Below are 19,829 nucleotides of genomic sequence, written 5' to 3'. Positions count from 1 at the left end.
TTATAGACTATAATGCTGAGCTCTTAATGCTCCTGCCAGCCTAATGTGTTGCAAATACTTCACAATTAATTTCCTTGTAGGCTATAGCCTTGTAATAATTAAAATAATAGGCTAATAATTTATCCAAAATAATTAATTTTGTTCCTTCTTAGGCTACCTGTCTGAATCCTGACCTATTTAGACTGTTTATATGCTGTTTAGTACGACATGTAGTCTATTTGAAATTATGCGCTTCTTACAGTCACCTTTTCATGTTGTTTTTTAAAATACTTTTCATTCAAATCATATGGTTTGGTTTCAATACTTCAAAAGGGGGGTAGGTGCGGGGAGCGCCAGTGGGTCCTGGTCAGACGTGACTGTGATGCTGGGGTCAGTGCTGTGGATGGGGACGCCAGCTGCATGGCTGCCAGAAGCTGCTCTGGGAACAGTGGCTGTGGTGAGTTTTGGACCAAAAAGGGGCAGTGAGGGTGACGGTCATTCTCATCTGCCCTGAGACTCATTCACCTAGCATGCTCTTTGCTGGGTTCGAGGGGCAGCATGCGGGGGGGCTGTTAGGGGAGCCATGGCTGCAGGGATGTCACCAGGGACCGCGAATTTAGAACCACTGTAGTAGTAGGGGCAGTGCTAAGCTTGTAGGGTCTAGCACAGAGAACTGTCATACTGGGACCAGCAGAATTAATAAATGTAACCCTTGTTGCAGTGGTGTCCTTCATACTGGGTGCACCAAAGAGTCCGTTCCATACAAATGAGGGGTGAGGTCCTCACAGGGGCCAGCCTGATGGGAGGAATCTGCATGGAAACTGTAACCGTGGCAGCTGCACTTTAAGCAGGGGCACTGGGAGCAGCAGTGCTAGGAACAGCTGCACTGGTGAGACTGGGGACATTGGGAGTACTGGTGGCAGCAGTACTAGGAAAAACTATATGTGGACTGGGAGACTGAGACAGTGGCTTACAGCAGCAGACTTTGTTATTTCTGTTGATGCTATATATATGTGTGTGTGTGTGTGTGTGTGTGTGTGTGTGTGTGTGTGTGTGTGTGTGTGTGTGTACACACCCATTTGTACTTTACTGAGACTTTACAGAGTGCACTGACAATATTTGCTGACCATGGCCAGTTAATGACCTAGAAATCATAATAAACATGAAGGATAACTCAAGGTGTGTATCCTTTGTCTATGATTATTATTATGGTCATTATGAGGATGCAGGATTCATAACTTACTTCCCTAACTAAACCCACAATAAGTATGAGAACTACCACCGCCTCCCTTCCTTTTTCTCTCCATTCCTTACCTCCCTGCTCCATCCTCCATTCCTCCCCCAAGACACAATAACAATCCAGTAATTAGTTTGGTTTCAACTGCGTTAGCAACATCAGGGAGAGAGAGGGGAGGGCAGAGAGAAAGAGAGTGAGAGTGAGAGAGATTGGTCTGTTTGCTGGATAGAAAACAGTTTAAAGAATCTTTCTGATTCCAAGCGGATTAAAAGCAATGATGCAATTTACCATTTTTTGCCACCCTTGATCTAAAACCAGTCGTGAGTACTTATGGGATCTGTTGGATATTTACCTCAATCTTGACTAATTAGAACATTTAGGTGATGACAGTTGTCACAACTATTTGATTTTATTAAACAAACCTGTTGTCAAGTCTTTAAATACCACATTTGCACTAAGATTGTAATTGTTTTAGATGATATTGAATATATTGCGTTTTATCTATTTCAAATGGATATGTCTAATGCTTTTAGATGACTTTGGCCTACTTTAGAATGAATGAATAATGATATTGTGTATTTTACATATTTCAAAGTATTATCATTATTTTGTTTTCATACTGTAGAGTTGGATATGATGTGTCAGCGTTATGCGTAATTGGATAACTATCGGTTGTTATCCATCCAAGGCAAAGTGAATCAAGACAAGAAACAAGTTATGTATTTTTGAGATCACCGAGTATCAGTCTTTATAAAAGGAAAACCAATATGATTCTATTGCATGCTGCTCCACACCTTGAGATTGCGAGGTTTGCCATGGAAACGGTGGACAGTGGCGCAGAGATAGTGACTGTGTGATCTGGTAGGCGAGGGAGAAATCTTCAAGCATCTCGAATGTTATTATTTTACAGAGCTGACATAATGTTGAATCGGAAAACATAGACATATTTTTTCACAACGGTAAGGGGAGGTTATGTCAAACTTGGTGGTGTTAGTCAGACCAAGTCTTCACACGATATGGTGGACGTCGTTAAAATGAGGGTCTGATGCGATTCACGGGAGACACTTTTAGTTAGCCTACTGTGGTTAGGCTATGTCATCACGTCATTAATTCCCCTGAAAAGCAATGACAGGGTTTTCCTTTCGTGACATCTCACTGAATATCTGAAGCTAAACACTCCCTGTCTGCTTGCGCACTCAAGGATCTAGTGCGCTTTGGAGAAACATAGGATTACGGATTACCTTCACTGAGACTGGAACTCTTACTCTGGATCCAATATGTCTCTAAACCGGGTTTACACGGACACGGAGCAGTCTGCAGAGGATACTGGAGAATGTTCGGCCACAGTCTCATCGGACAACAGGCACGGGGCAGGTCGTACGCACGAGGTGACCGTGCGCAACACCGGCTGCTGCGTGTGCCTGCCGCGCATCATGCGCCTCACCTTTGCGCCCGAGTCCCTCGAGCGGCTCTACCAGGTCTACTTCCGACGACAACGACAGGAGACTCTTCTCGTGCTGGTGGTGTTTGCGGCGCTTTTCAACTGCTATGTCATTGTCATGTGCGCAGTGGTGTACACGACAGACAAACGTGCAATGATCGTGGTCGCGGCAGTTGGACTTGCTGCGGATATTGTACTCTACACGCTCTGCCGACTGCGCAAACTCCCCGCGACGCCTGTTGTGCGCGGTGCGATACCATACATACTCTGGTTGATGATAGCCGTGCACGTGCTGTGCTACCTGGGGCTGAACTACCAGCTTTTCCCCCAAGCCAGTGACACAGCGGGCTGGCAGGTTTTCTTCAGCTTCTCCTGCTTCCTGACGCTGCCCTTGACCCTGGTCCCTCTCCTGCTGCTCACAGCTCTGTCCTGTGGGATCCATACCCTGGTGCTGGGGGTCACCATCACCCAAAGGCACCAGGACAGCCTGCAGGGAACCATACTGCTCAGACAGGTAAAGGAGAGGTGGATGTGGGTACAGATTGGGATGGGGTGGGTGGAACAAAGGTGGGCAAAAAGGGAAGGGGTGCTGGTAGGTGAGTGCTCAGCAAAATCAGGGTGTACATTTAACTCGGAAAGTATTACATTTACACTATTTTCAGTGAACATATGAATCCCACTGAACTGGTGTTAAAATAACACTTTTGAAAGTGTTAAAGATGTAACTCTATTGCAGTGTTCCACATTCAACTCTTAAAGTTTTCAAATGAACTTGATTGTGGTGTTTTCATAACTCTACTGTAGAGTAATATGCAAAACCTACAGTGTAAAACATAACACTTGATTTAGAGTAAAATTGACTTACTTTGCTTAGTGCTGTCGCTGTTACGCTTTTTCAGTGTACAAAATGAACACCTGTAGTGTTAGAGTAAATCATTTTGGGGTGTTGTTTTAACACTATATGGTGTATAGCCTCATTTCATATTTTCCAGGGCATCTTTTCAAGGGAATTGTGGAGTTATCACCCATGACTGTAATTGTTAGTGACAGAGACATTGTTATTTAATTATTTTATTTTAAAGGTCTGTGGCTTTCACCAAGTGAGTACATAGGCAAATGCCATCATTATGCCATTCATGACAATACAATACTTATATGATTAAGACTTACTTTGAGGGCCTAGTTTCATCCTAACACAGTGGTGTTTGGCAACTCCTGGTTTTCAGGCCACACCAGGCCTGCAAGTCACATTATGCTGGCTTGCAAAGTGATGTGTTATACCAATTGGAATACACCAGCGTTAGGATATCCAACAGTTGGAATTTTTATTCACCCTCAACCTGCATTCAGAATGACTGCAGAGGATCAGCAGTCACACGATATGGTGGACGTCGTTAAAATGAGGGTCTGATGCGATTCACGGGAGACACTTTTAGTTAGCCTACTGTGGTTAGGCTATGTCATCACGTCATTAATTCCCCTGAAAAGCAATGACAGGGTTTTCCTTTCGTGACCCAACCCTGACGGGTTGGGTGAAGTTAGTAAGGAGACTACCTAAACCATTTAAACTGGAACAATCATTTCAGTAACGGTGCAATAAATATAGCAAACTGTTTGGATTCGTTTAGAAAAATGTATGTCATTTGTCTTTGTGTAGCATGTGATTAATCAATCAAAAACACAGATATTAATGATTTTTTTTTTTAAATAACACTGGGGGTTAATTTACTCCACTGAGTGTTCATTTCACTCTTACAGCAGGACCCTGAACAGCTTCAACCCCAAGCCATAAGACTGATAAGTAGTTAAATACCCTGGCTAACTGCATTGACCCTTTCTGCACTAACTCTTTTGACTCATCACATACGCTGCTGTTATTATTTATTATCTATCCTGTTGCCTAGTCACTTTATCCCTGCTTATGTCTACAAACAGTATGCACCGCAATTACCTCGTACCCCTGCACATCGACTCGTTAATCATTGTGTATTTATTCCTTGTGTTATTATTTATAGATTTTTTTGAATATTATGTCTTCATCTGCATTGTTGGGAAGGGCCCGTAAGTACGCTTTTCACTGTTAGTCTACAACTGTTGTCTCCAAAGCATGTGAAACATACACTTACATTTAATTTGACTTAACTCCTGAATCAACACTAGAAATGTTACACTGAAAAATCAACACTGGACAATTTGCTCTGTGGGAAAGAAGACAGGCGCAACACTGGCTGGTGAGATAGGGCATGATACAGGTGAGAGGACCTGAAACCTCACACACACTCCAAACTCAGGTAATCACCATGAAGTTGCCTTTGTGTGTCAGGTTATGCAAGCCAGCTGTGCAGGGATCTGTGGGACACCCTTCGAGCTGAGTGTAATTTTGGAAAATGTTGTTGAACCTGCTCACTGTACTCAGTGAGAGTTGTCACTTAGGAACGCAACGCTCCCTCTGCATCCCTCACAACCTCAGTCAGTCAGGACTTCATTTTCAGCCACGTTATGTCCATCCCTTCCCCCAGCTCCTGGCTAACTGGGTGTTGTACCTGTGTGCGGTCACTGTGGGCGTGATATCATACTACATGGCCGACAGGAAGTACCGAACGGCCTTCCTGGAGGCGCGACAGTCCCTGGAGGTCAAACTCACCCTGGAGGAGCAGAGCACCCAGCAGGTAGATGTGTGTGCGCGGGGCGTCTGCATCCGTGCGTTTGTGTGTATGTGTGTGCCCTGATGCCCGAGTGACCTGTTACCGGCTGTCTCCTGTAGCTGTTAGCAGTGTGCTGTCACCTGTAGCTGTTAGCAGTGTGCTGTCACCTCTAGCTGTTAGCAGTGTGCTGTCACCTCTAGCTGTTAGCAGTGTGCTGTCACCTCTAGCTGTTAGCAGTGTGCTGTCACCTCTAGCTGTCAGCAGTGTAGCAGTGTGCTGTCTCCTGTAGCTGTTAGCAGTGTGCTGTCACCTGTAGCTGTTAGCAGTGTGCTGTCACCTCTAGCTGTTAGCAGTGTGCTGTCACCTCTAGCTGTTAGCAGTGTGCTGTCACCTCTAGCTGTTAGCAGTGTGCTGTCACCTCTAGCTGTTAGCAGTGTGCTGTCACCTCTAGCTGTTAGCAGTGTGCTGTCACCTCTAGCTGTTAGCAGTGTGCTGTCACCTCTAGCTGTCAGCAGTGTGCTGTCACCTCTAGCTGTTAGCAGTGTGCTGTCACCTCTAGCTATTAGCAGTGTGCTGGATAACCCAGGACTGCTCTAATTGCAGTGTGTTGTCTCTGGCTCTGGTCTAATGGGCTGATTAGACAGACTGTTGTTATCTTTACAGTAGAGGCATTGTTAAGGAGGTCACATACGTACTGAGGTATGCAGAGGTGTGGGACCAGGGCTAATGTCTCTTTCCATCACTTCCCTATTTCTTTCTTCTCTTGCCTTTTCCTCTCTCCCTTTACTGCTTTCCATTCTCTCTCTGTCATCTCCCCCTTCTCTCTCCTCTGTCTCCTGTCCCCTCACGCAATCCTCTCTGTCATTACTGTCAAATTAACTGAGTCGACCCTAATTCACTGCAGCTGATGAGCCAATTATTATTGTGTCCCTTCCATCCTCTGTTATGCTTTTCCCTGACTGCTACTATTTGTAGAGCAAACAGTATGGGCCCTGGAGAGAGAGAGCGAGACAGAGGGAGAGAGAAATAAGTTAGAAAGACAGAATTCCCAGAGTGGCAAAGAGGCAGTGGAGGCTTCTGGGAGATGGGTGCAGCCAGCCAATCAGAACACATCTGACTGCTTCACATTGCCATGACGACGCGGCCCTGAGAGGATGCTCACAGAAATTATACTCCTGTCTCAAACATGCAGTACGCGCTGTGCGCAGGCACGCACACACACACACACACACACGTCTGTCTCTGTCTTTGTGTGTGCAGGAGGAGTTGTTGCTGTCCATCCTGCCCAAACACATAGCAGAAGAGATGCTGGAGGGCATGAAGAAACAGGCTAACCAGAACGAAGTGCAGCAGTTCAACACCATGTACATGTACCGTCATGAGAACGTCAGGTTCGACAATGTTAATATAACGTAATGCGAACGTGAAGATGTGCTATCATTCAGAAATACTCATGACAATCATCTGTACTTTAACACATGGAAATTGAGTTAACCTATTAAGCAATTTAGTTTTCTCTGCCTTCCCCTTTCTCTCCCCCTCTTCTCTCTCTCTCCCTCCCTCTCTCTTACAGTATCCTATTTGCTGATATAGTGGGTTTTACACAGCTTTCCTCAGCGTGTAGTGCACAAGAGCTGGTCAAGCTGCTCAACGAACTGTTCGCCCGCTTTGACAAGCTAGCTGCTGTGAGTTTCTCTCTATACCAGGAATCGTCAACTAGATTCAGCCACGGTCCGATTTTTTTCTTGAGTGGATGGTCTGGGAGCCGGAGCATAATTACAAATCATTTTAAATTGCAAATTGACCGTAAAATTCCCAAACTGATATAATATTTGACTAAACCATAATAATAAAAAATGATTACATTTGTATACGATCACGTGTCTTCTCTATAGGGAATAATTGGGAATAGATTTCCAAAATGAAAATCACTTGGAGTGGATTTCCTGGTGTTTGTACAGTCTTTTCTATCCAACAATAAAAATTTAATTTAAAAAATTGCTCATAAAACTTGGGGAGCCAAATAAAAACACCCACGGACCAAATTCGGCCCGCCGGCCGCCAGTTGGAGAACCCTGCTCTATACCTTGCTTTGTGTCATGGTCGTGTTTCTCTGCCTCCTTGTGTTGTTCTCTCCTTATCTCTCACAACAATACGTTATCTTAGGTGAGTCGGATGAATGTGAAAGTCACCTATCTCTTCCATAAGGATACTTCTGCTGTCTTTAAAATACACTGTTTATTTCTCTCGCAAACACACACATCTCATAACATACTGACATTCATATCATTCCTGTCATTGTGTCTCTACTCTCCTCTCTCTCTATATCCACCCTCCCTCACTCCATACAGCAACACCACCAGTTGCGTATCAAGATCCTGGGAGACTGTTACTACTGTATCTGTGGCCTGCCTGATTACCGTGATGACCACGCAGCCTGTTCCATCATGATGGGCCTGGCCATGGTGGAGGCCATCTCGTAAGTGAGGGGAAGGAGGAGAGGAAGGAAAAGGAGGAGGAAGGGGGGAAGAAGGGTGGGATAGGTGGGAGAGGGTGGAAGAGTGACCATGAGGGATGTGCAATTTAGAAAAGGATAGCATTTAGAAAAACTGAATTGAATGAACCCCTTTTCCATCCAAACTCAGGTATGTGCGTGAGAAGACTAAGACAGAGGTTGACATGCGTGTGGGGGTGCACACAGGCACTGTGCTGGGAGGGGTGCTGGGACAGAGGAGGTGGCAGTTTGATGTCTGGTCTACTGATGTCACTGTGGCCAACAAGATGGAGTCAGGAGGGATACCTGGGTAAGAAATGTACAGCAAGACCACTGGCCCAGGGAGAGGTCACTAGTAATGTCTCTGAGTGTCACTTTCATTGCCAAGAGGGTACATAGACAGTGTGTGTCTATGGGTGTGCGTGTTCTCCAGGCGTGTCCACATCTCCCAGAGCACCATGGAGTGTCTGCATGGAGAGTTTGACCTGGAGCCAGGAAACGGAGGGGAGAGGTGTGAGTACCTGCTGGAGAAAGGCATAGATACATACCTGGTGGTGTTCTCCAAGGAAACCACCCAGGTCAACGGACTCAACAGGGTAGTAAGTGATGACCTCTGTCTGGCCTGGTTCTATAAATGTAATGTTTTATATTCCTCGCTCTTTCTGGTCTGGTTCTGTACATTAAATGTTTTATATTGTTCTCTCTCTGTCTCTCCCCACTCGTCATTTTTCAGAATAGAATCTCTCCCCAATTGATTAACACCACAGAGACCAATGGGAGCGTCGGTTCTGTCCGGGGCACGCCCACAGAGCGCAAACAGGAAGCAAAAACACAGGTACACCTAACCCCTAACTCCCATATTTTCTTTTAAGATTTTGATTAGATTTGACTAATTGTATGAATTTCACTACGAGCCTATCCATGACCTCTGACCTGTGTTGCCTAGGTGACGAGCCCTCAGCGTCAAATAAAAAAGAAAGTAGATGCCAGGGAGAGTGAACAGGAGCTGAACAGACTACTGCACCTGGAGCTGCTGGAGAGAGAGAACGAAGAGACGTAAGAGAGGAGGAGAAGGGGAAAGGGAGGACAGGCTGGTGGGACAAAGCAAAGAAGAAGGAAAAGTATATACCATCTCTCACTCTTTTGATCTCTCTCTCTTTCTATCAGTGCGAAGGAGCGTCGGACCAACCCTGTGTCCCTGCAGTTTGTGGATGGGGAGTTGGAGGAGCGTTACTCTGCAGAGAAGGAAAGACAGAGTGGTGTAGCTTTCTGCTGCAGCTGCCTGGTCCTCTTTTTCTCTGCAGGCATGGAGGTCCTCATAGACCCAATGTGAGTTCACACATTATATTCAACACAAAATATTAAATATACTGTACTACAACATAAACGTCCCTTTTTCAGGACCCTGTCTTTGAAACAAAATTTGTAAAAAGCCAAATACCTTCACAGATCTTCATTGTAAAGGGTTTATACACTGTTTCACAAAATTGCAGTACTGCGTAAAGTTCTGTATCCAATTTTCAAGGAAAATAGACTAAAATGGAAACGAGTAGCTCTCGTCGTCAATAAACTATATATTGATAACCAGTTGTTCAGAGACACAAAGACTTGTCCATGGTTATTAAAAAAATAACAAAGTTCTTATAGACGAGGAAAATAATTTAATACAATTCTAGCCCGGTTATGGATTGTAACAATGAAATAGAAAATCTATATTTTTTTATTGATCTTCAAATATAACTAATTGGAACACTCAATCACTAATTCAACATGATGATGATGATAAAAACTCAGTAAACAGAAGACACAGTGGATGGTGTGGTGTGTTAATTTATTTTATGTTTTTTTGTGGTTGAGTGTGTGGGTGTATGTGCATAACCCACAACTGTTGCACACATACAGGAGTAAAAGATGTTAGGGACAATATAGGATGATTCACAATAATTGTTTGCTATTATAATAATTACTTGTAATTTTGGTAATGACGAGACTGGTGAGAGGTAAATCCCTTTGCATAAACTGCCTACATTACAACAAATATTAATAGCTAATTATGGAAAATAAGAAACAGGATTTTAAATATATATTTCTTTTGATGGCCAAATATAATACAAATCGAGGTGAGGGCGATGGAAATGCATTTGGCGGTTGATCTACTTCTGTTCTGTAAATGGCACTGTGTGCTCTTTTCGAAGGAAGGATCCCAGTCTTTTTAGGGCTATGGGATTCGGGGGTGGTCTGCCAGGCATTGGGATGACAACCCAACTCTGGATGAGGGCTTTTAGCGGGTGGAATATTGGGGACCAATTGGAGGTTTACCTAGTAGCAATGCAAATATCATGGTACAGCTATATAGACACTTAATCATCGTGTTACTTTTTAATGGTACGTAAATAAACATATATTTTGATAAATAGAATTGAAAGGTGTGTCTCATTATGGTTAGTGGTGAAATAAGTATAGCTAGTTACAATTATAATGGCCTAGCAGAGAATAAGAAAAGACGATCACTATTTACTTGGCTAAAAGAGAAGGAATATAATATCTATTGTTTACAGGAAACTCATTCAACAATTTTAGATGAAGTTGGGTGGAAAAAGGACTGGGGGGGGGCGAAATATATTTCTACACGGGCAAAGAAATTCTAAAGAGGTGATAGTTTTAATTAATAGTAATTTTGATCCAAATGTGCAAATTGTCCAAACAGATCAAGGTAGATTATTTTAAATATGTTATCGGACAATAAACAGATATGGCTTATTAACCTATACGGTCCAAATAATGATGATCCAAGCTTCTTTGAAAATATATATAAGAATGTATCAACTCTACAAGCAACACTAGACTATTATTATGGTGGGAGATTTTAATACGGTCTTAAATACCTCTATGGACTGGAAAGGAAATCACACTACAAACTATCACCCTCAGGCACTTAAGGAATACATGGATATATTGGAATTAGTGAATATATGGAGACTTAAATACCCTGACATGGTGAGATATACATGGCGGAGACTTAATCAAGCTAGTCGTCTCGACTACTTTCCTATGCCATTCTCTCTGACACCAAAAGTTTAAGAAGTGTTGATAGTGGACAGAATGTGGTCGGATCATCACATAATTGGCATATATATTACTCCTACAGAATTTCCACGTGGGCGAGGATATTGGAAATGTAATCAAAGCCTACTAGATGATAAATTGTTTAGAACTAGGACAGAAGAATGTATAACTGACTTTTTCAGACATAACATAGGTACAGCAGATCCCCTTATTGTATGGGACACTTTTAAATGTGTCTTTAGAGGCCATGCAATTCAGTACTCATCTATAAAACAAAAGCAATTTAGAGCAAAAGAGTCCATGTTAACAAAGGAAATTGAAGAACTAACAGTACAGTTAGATAGCAATAAAACTGTACCATAGAGGCACAGAATAAGTTAGATGAAACATCCAGATCCCGTGTAATATATTATAAAAATAAAGCGAACTGGATGGAATATGGGGGAAAATGCACCAAATTCTTTTTCAATCTTCAATATAGAAATGCTACCAAAATTGTTTTATTGAAACTTGTTACAAATGATGGAGTCACGCATGATTCACCAAATTATATTTTGAAAGAGGAAGTAAAGTACTTTAAGAAAATGTTTTCGTTTCAGTCTCCTCCATCTCCACTAACTGAAACTAATTATATGGATTTTTTTCCTAATAATAATGTAAAATTAACATCTGTACAGAAAGACTAATGCGAAGGCCAAATTACAGAGGAGGAACTTCTTGATGTAACTGGGGCCTTTAAGGCTGGGAAAACTCCATGGCTGGATGGCATACCAGTGGAAGTATACCAAACGTTTTTTGATGTACTCAGATGACCTTTATTAGCATGTTTTAACCACTCCTGTATAAATGGTAGATTATCAGACACGCAACAAGGTCTGATATCATTATTACTGAAACAGGACCCAAGTGGTATGTATAAAGATCCAGTCCATTTAAAAAATTGGAGACCTCTTACACTTCAGTGTTGTGATGCAAAAATCCTTGGCGCAAAGAATTAAAGTATTGTCAGATATTATTCATCCTAATCAGACAGTTTTTTTACATGGACGATACATTGGAGATAATATAAGACAAGTACTGGAAACAATAGAACACTATGAAATATCGGGGACACCAGGCCTGGTTTTCATAGCTGATTTTGAAAAGGCTTTTGATAAAGTGCAACTGGAGTTTATATATAAATGACTTGAATATTTCAATTTTGGGGAATCTCTTATAAAATGGGTTAAAGTTATGTATAGTAACCCTAGGTGTAGAATAGTAAATAATGGCTACATCTCAGAAAGTTTTAAACTATCTAGAGGAGTAAAACAAGGTTGTCCACTATCGTCATATCTATTTTTTATTGCCATCGAAATGTTAGCTGTTAAAATTAGATCAAACAATAATATTAAGGGATTAGAAATCCGTGGCTTAAAAAGTAAGGTGTCATTGTACGCTGATGATTCATGTTCTTTTAAAACCACAATTAGAATCTCTCCACGGCCTCATAGAGGATCTAGAAACGTTTGCTATCCTCTCTGGATTAAAACAAAATTATGATACGTATTGGATCACAAAAAAATGCCAATTTTACATTACCGTGTAGTTTACCAATGAAATGGTCTGATGGAGATGTGGACATACTAGGTATACAAATCCCAAAAGAAAGAAATGATCTCACTCCAATACATTTTTATAGAAAGTTAGCAAAAATAGATAAGATATTGCTTCCATGGAAAGGACAATACCTGTCTATTTGTGGAAAAATCACTCTGGTTAACTCTTTAGTCATATCACAGTTTACCTATTTGCTTATGGTTTTGCCTACACCTAGTGACCAGCTCTTTAAATTATATGAACAAAAAATATTATATTTTATTTGGAACGGCAAGCCAGACAAAACTAAAATGGTCTATTATATAACGAATATGAATTCGGGGGCAGAAATGATTAAACATTAAAGCATTAGACCTCTCACTAAAGGCATTAGTCATACAAAAGTTATACTTAAATCCAAACTGGTTCTCTAGTAAATTGGTAGGAATGTCTCATCCTATGTTCAAGAATTGCCTTTTCCCCTTTATTCAGATTACACCTACTCAATTTCTGTTGTTTGAAAAGGAAATAATCTACAAAATATTATTATTTTTAAAATAAGCCTTAAAAAGTTGGTTTCAATTTCAGTTTAATCCACCAGAAAAGACAGAACAAATAATAAAACAAATATTGTGGTTAAACTCAAATATACGAATTGATTAAAAAAAACGTATTTTTCAAAGAAATGTTTGAAAAAGGTCTAATTTTAGTGAATGATACAATAAATATGACTGGTGGAGTTATGTTACACATGCAGCTAACACAGACATATGGAAATGTCTGCTCTACCCAAAATTACAACCAATTAATTGCAGCATTACCACAAAAATGGAAGAGGCAAGTAGAAGGGGAAAAAAGTAAGGAACTTGTATGTCGGCCCTGTATTAAAGAACATAACTGGGTAAAGAAAAGTGTGATAAATAAAAACATATACCAATTTAATTTAAGGACCAAAAAACTGACAGCTGTGCCATATAAATTGCAAAATAGTTGGGAAGAGATTTTCAATGTACCCATTCCATGGCACATGGTTTATGAATTGATAAGCAAAACAGGCCGGATTCAAAACGTCAAATTTTTCCATTTAAATTACTATACAAAATTCTTGCAACCAATAGAATGTTATATATATGGGGGATACAATCTTCCCAGCTCTGCAGATTTTGCTGTGAGGAGGCAGAGTCATTAGATTTTGGTATTGTCCATATGTAGCTCGTTTTTGGTCACAGGTACAGAAATGGCTGAAGAATTGCAACATTTGCCTAAAACTAATGCTGCAGATAGCAGTACTGGGTGATTTGAAAAGCCATAGTCAATCAATCAATAATATAATTATTATTTTAGCAAAAATGTTTATTTTTAATTTACAGTCTGTTGTAGAAGAGAATAGAAAGGTTCAGTACTTTTGAAGCATCACAGCACAGCTGAAAAATATATGGCAAATAGAAATCCAAAATGGATGATGTTGAGAGATAGATGGGAGGGGTTGAATGGAGCTGAAGGGTGGGACTAATAACAAGATAACCAATGTAAAACATACAGGGTCTGTAAAATGTATATAGGTTCAGAACTTCTGTGAAATAGCACAGTTACAAATAGAAATCAACCTGGATGGACATCAGAAACAGAGGAAGGACTAAAAACAAACAAAAAATAACTATTGTAAAATAGACTGTGAATGTAAAATGTATATAAGATGTATAAATTGAAGGTAAAAGCCAAAGTGTTTATTAGTTTACTCCAATTGGGGGAAGGATGGTAGGGTTTGAGGGGAATAATATAGGTACATTCTTTAAAAAGTATGTATATCTATATAGGTATATATGTGTATATATATATGCATACGTGTATGTATGTGGATATATATATTTACCAAAAAATATATGGGGGATTGAAAATGATGCAGACAATTACATTGATGGAAGCAACAATCTTTCTGCAATATTAAGCTGATCCACCCCTTAAAGAAATCATAAAAATTTAAAAAACACTGTTTCCTATGAATGTTCAATGAACCATAAACAATTAATGAACATGCACCTGTGTAACGGTTGTTAAGACACTAACAGCTTACAGACGGTAGGCAATTAAGGTCACGGTTATGAAAACTTAGGACTCTAAAGAGGCATTTCTACTGTCAGTGCAAAACATCAAAAGAAAGATGCCCAGGGTTCCTGCTCATCTGCGTGAATGTGCCTTAGGCATGCTGCATGGAGGCATGAGGACTGCAGATGTGGCCTGGGCAATAAATTGCAATGTCCGTACTGTGAGATGCCTTAGACAACACTACAGGGAGACAGGATGGAGAGATGATCGTCATCGCAGTGGCAGACCACATGCAACAACACCTGCACAGGATCGGTACATCTGAACATCACACCTGCGGGACAGTTACAAGATGGCAACAACAACTCCCTGAATTACACCAGGAACGCACAATCCCTCCATCAATGCTCAGACTGTCCGCAATAGGGCTTGTAGGCCTGTTGTAAGGCAGGTCCTCACCAGACATCACTGGCAACAACGTTGTCCATGGGCACAAACCCACCATTGCTGGACCAGACAGGACTGGCAAAAGTGCTCTTCACTGACGAGTCGCGGATTTGTCCCACCAGGGATGATGGTCAGATTTGCGTTGATCGTCGAAGGAATGAGCATTACACCGAGGCCTGTACTCTGGAGCGGGATCGATTTGGAGGTAGAGGGTCCGTCATGGTCTGGGGCGGTGTGTCACAGCATCATCGGACTGAGCTTGTTGTCATTGCAGGCAATCTCAACGCTGTGCGTTACAGGGAAGACATCCTCCTCCCTCATGTGGTACCTGACAATGCCACCAGCCACACTGCTAGTTCTGTGTGTGATTTCCTGCAAGACAGGAATGTTATTGTTCTGCCGTGGCCAGCGAAGAGCCCGGATCTCCCATTGAGCACGTCTGGGACCTGTTGTATCGGAGGGTGAGGGCTAGGGCCATTCCCCCCAGAAATGACCATGAACTTGCAGGTGCCTTGATGGAAGAGTGGGGTAATATCTCACAGCAAGAACTGGCAAATCTGGTGCAGTCCATGAAGAGGAGATGCACTGCAGTACCTAATGCAGCTGGTGGCCACACCAGATACTGACTGTTACTTTTGATTTTGACCCCTCCTTTGTTCAGGGACACATTATTCCATTTCTGTTAGTCACATGTCTGTGGAACTTGTTCAGTTCATGTCTCAGATGTTGAATCTTGTTATGTTCATACAAATATTTACACGTTAATTTTGCTGAAAATAATTGCACTTGTCAGTGAGAGGACGTTTCGTTTTTTTGAGTTTAGTATGTGTGCGTCTGTCTGACAGGCTGGTAGTGAACTATGTGACCCTGGCGATTGGAGAGGGGTTGCTACTCATTCTCACTATCTGCTCCATGGCTGCCGTCTTCCCTCGTGTGAGTCTCCTCCTCTGATGATGATAATGATGGAGGTGTTGATGATAATGGCAGTGATGATGGTGATTTTAATCATGTTTGTCTGTGTCTGTGTAAAAGATGTTCTCGAAGAGGCTCGTGTCGTTCTCGATGTGGATCGATCGAACCCGTTGGGCACGGAACACCTGGGCCATGGCAGCCATCTTTGTTTTAACCATGGCTGAGATTGCCGATATGGTGAGCCAATTTTTTCAGCTTGTGTGTGTTCTTACCTTGTTGCTATCATACTCTTCAGTGCCTTCTAAACGGTTTGTGTCTGAGTACCTATCCGGTTGTGACGAGATGGAGTACAGCTACGACCGGAAGTAATTTTTTTGTAACAGGTTAGGAGAGCATTTTAGCTAACCCTAAACATTTTCCTAACCTTAACCTGCTATGTTAATTGTCCTAACCTGCTGCAAAAAAACGACTTTCAGTCGTAGCTGTATACCACCAGAGAGGAAGAGGCGAAGCGACAGGTTTCCCTCTCACCAAAATCTGTCCAAAGTAAGCCCAATGCGTTTCTATGGGCTTATTTTGGACTTAAGCTTGTCGCCTGTCTTCCCGCCTTTGGAACAACAACTCCCATTGTTAGGGCGGAGACATGAGCATTTCATCATTATATACAGGTTTCTGATACCACGTAGTCAAAACCGACCCATCCCCATAGGGGTCCATTACAGAGAGTTAGCTGTCTCTCACTGCCTGCACGCTCATTTGGAAGGCCCAACAGGGACAGCCTGTCCCACACTTTACTGCTTTTTCTGTTAGGCAGGAACAGGACTCCCAAATATCAAGAGAGGAATTATCAGTGGCGCAGAGATGTCTAGTGGAGTGTGGAGCATAGAGAATGTGCGGCTACTGCAATGTTGCCCAAATTATGCTTGAGTTAAAATATTGCTTTAGATTGTTTTTGTTTAAATGTTACACTGACGTTTTTTGTAACATTATATGTGAACATAGCATTAGGGGCGTTATAGTGCATGCCACTACTGGAGTATTGCCTTAGTTTATGGATTGAACATTTCTCACCCCAACCCCTCTTGACATTGTAGCTGAGCTGTGTCCAGCCTCCCTTCCTGTTCCTCAACACCAGTGCTGGCCTCAGCAGGGAGTCGCTAGGTGACGGAGGTTGTGCAGAAAACCCTAAACACTACAGCTATATGGCGGTGCTGTCGCTTGTGGCGACCACCATGCTGGTGCAGGTAAGCCACCTGGTCAAGCTGGGGCTCATGCTGCTGGTCATTGTGGCAACGGGCGCCGTCAACATCTACAGCTGGAGGGATATCTACGACCTGTATGACTTCATACGATTCACCAGCTACAGGTGAGGAACTATAATCCCTCAAGTGGTGCTAAAAACATGTACTTACATGGTAGTTATATTGGTAGGTAAAGTAGAAAGCTGTGGATACTCAATGTGTTCTCTCTCCCTCTCGCATCCTCAGGATGTCTATAGTCCCTTCCAAGTACCTTATGACAGTGATGATCATGATCATGATGATCTGCTTCTACTACTTTGCCAGACATGTGGGTTACCTCCTCCTGAACATCCTCACAATCACACCTCCTATTCACATTGAGTCAGACGTCCATGAGCATCAGCCTCGAACTCGTCAATCATACAAACTGAGAAAGACTTGCTGTTGTTACAGATCCCCCTGACAGCACTAGTCTGTGTGAGTTTGCTTGAAACACTCCCTCTCTTTCACTCCACCCTCCTCTTTTTCACCAGGTGGAGAGGCAGTCGCGGAAGCTTTTCCTGTGGAAGATTGAGGTGCATGACCAGAAGGAGAGGGTGTTTGAGATGAGGCGCTGGAATGAAGCGCTGGTCACCAACATGCTGCCTGAACATGTAGCCAAACACTTCCTCGGTTCTACGAAGAGAGACGAGGTGAGAGAGGGACAATTAAAATACAAACAGAAAGGGAGAGAGACTCAAAGAAAGGGCATTCAAAAAATACAGGAAATTGTCAAAGGATGTATGATGAGCTTGAGTGTTTTTCTTACCCATCAATTTTGTTTCTCCTCTGTAGGAGCTGTACAGCCAGTCATATGATGAGATAGGAGTGATGTTTGCCTCCATCCCCAACTTCTCAGACTTCTACACAGAGGAGGGCATCAACAATGGGGGCATAGAGTGTCTGAGGATCCTCAATGAGATTATCTCTGACTTTGACAGTGTGAGTGATCTCTCGCTCTCTCTGTGTGTGTGTGTGTGTTTTAGTACAGTAACGGGATAATTCATTTCCTTGCTCCCCTGCCAGCTGTTGGACAGGAATGAGTTCCGCTTCATCACTAAGATTAAGACTATAGGAAGCACCTACATGGCTGCGTCTGGAGTCACACCCGAGAGCAACACCAACGGATACTGCAACCGCCCGGTAACCACAGCAACTGACAACACAGAACACATCATCAAGCTCAATGTATATCAGCATGACTAATGGTGTTGATGATGATGATTGTGATGATGATAATGATGAAGGCTCTATTTCTCCCCTTCAGATAGAGGAACAGTCATTGTTAGAACGTTGGCAGCACTTAGCTGACCTGGCAGACTTTGCTCTGGCCATGAAGGTCACTCTCACCAAACTCAACGACCAGTCCTTCAACAACTTCATGCTACGCATCGGTAAGTGTGTGCCTGCGAGCATGCGTGCATGTGTGTGTTTGAGTGACATGTCTCTTCCTCTTAGGTCTGAATAAGGGCTCGGTTTTGGCTGGAGTGATTGGTGCTCGTAAACCTCATTATGACATCTGGGGCAACACAGTCAACGTAGCCAGCAGAATGGAGTCTACAGGGGTGATGGGCAACATTCAGGTAACACACATTTCCTCACCTGTCTACTACCCTCCTTTCTTTCCCCCTTATTTTCCCACCTCAGTCTTTTCCCATCTTCTCCTCTCTTTAATCTTGATAAACAGTTTTCCTTCTACGTCCTATAATGTCCCATTTTTATCCGTCATTACTCTATGATGTGCTTCCCCCAGGTGGTGGAGGACTGTTATGACATCCTAAAGGAGTACGGATTCCGCTTCGTCAGGAGAGGCCCCATCTTTGTCAAGGGGAAGGGGGAGCTACTAACCTTCTTCATGAAAGGGAAAGACAAAACTAGTAGCAATGGCACTGGTCCCACCACTACTACTACCCTTCCTCACCAAGTAGTGGACCATTCCTGATCCTGACCCACACCTGCTGAAACAACAGACAGTAGAGATTACACAGGGATTCATCATTCTTATGTAACATACTCTAGACAGATCAAACTTAAAAATCATAGACAAGTGTACAGTTAATGCATAGGCAAGCATACTGTTTCGACAGGCTAAGAAAACAAAAACACACTCAATTCTGTACTAGCCGCTTCTGGATTCTATGGTAACTGATAGTTCAAGTGAAAAATATAAAATCATACCTTTTGATGGGTGGGTACATGTACAAAATATGAGCTTTTGTGTATATATTTAGATATAGGCAACTACTTCATAGAACAACATATCACTACACCCTAAGTCCATATTGACATCAACTAAACTCACTAGTGTGACAGTTTGCCTTCAGTATGATTATCCTCTATGTTCTTTTATTGTTTTTAAACAGTCAAGCTCGGGTTTTGTAAGATAATGCCGCTTGAAAGATTTTGTATTAATATAATGTGTTGATAAAAATAAAAATAAATCACTTTTTATGAGGTTTGTGTGGCGATTTTTTTTACATGTAATGTCTTGGTGGGGCAAACAAAAAATTGTGGGCTGCTTGCCAGCTAAGCCACAACACTAAACAATACATGATTTGCACTATAACGGTGACAAATGTGTCAGTCAGTGCCCACAAACTGTTAAGGCCTACATAAAGCTGTCCCAACAGCAGAGTCCCAACACCTTACCACATCTACACCTGGCTATCAGCAGAGCCTCATCTGGCAGTGAAACAGTTCATTC

General features: G+C 42.3%; 1 protein-coding gene across 2 annotated transcripts; it reads left to right on the top strand.

Moving 5' to 3' along the window:
• Nucleotides 1–1,849: 1,849 nt before the first annotated feature.
• Nucleotides 1,850–19,579, top strand: LOC112217669 (adenylate cyclase type 3-like). 2 transcript variants are annotated; one of them, XM_042300810.1, is made up of 20 exons: nt 1,850–3,171; nt 5,177–5,326; nt 6,563–6,693; nt 6,876–6,987; nt 7,654–7,781; nt 7,948–8,106; nt 8,230–8,395; nt 8,530–8,631; nt 8,743–8,852; nt 8,964–9,125; nt 15,779–15,866; nt 15,966–16,082; nt 16,940–17,211; nt 17,333–17,414; nt 17,620–17,778; nt 17,921–18,067; nt 18,152–18,268; nt 18,393–18,519; nt 18,584–18,708; nt 18,879–19,579. In XM_042300810.1, exons 1-20 carry the CDS (start codon nt 2,494–2,496, stop codon nt 19,065–19,067), a joined length of 3,321 nt encoding a protein of 1,106 aa, XP_042156744.1. In that variant the 5' UTR covers nt 1,850–2,493; the 3' UTR covers nt 19,068–19,579. The 2 variants fall into 2 exon arrangements, with proteins under 2 accessions (XP_042156744.1, XP_024233893.1); XM_024378125.2 differs by lacking the exon at nt 5,177–5,326 and having other exon boundaries at nt 1,851–3,171.
• The last annotated feature ends 250 nt before the right edge of the window (nt 19,580–19,829 follow it).

The sequence above is a fragment of the Oncorhynchus tshawytscha genome, linkage group LG18 (genome assembly GCF_018296145.1).
Source record: "Oncorhynchus tshawytscha isolate Ot180627B linkage group LG18, Otsh_v2.0, whole genome shotgun sequence".
NCBI lineage: Eukaryota > Metazoa > Chordata > Actinopteri > Salmoniformes > Salmonidae > Oncorhynchus > Oncorhynchus tshawytscha.
Note: the sequence above shows the minus strand (reverse complement) of the source record. Positions and strands in the feature narration are given on the sequence as shown.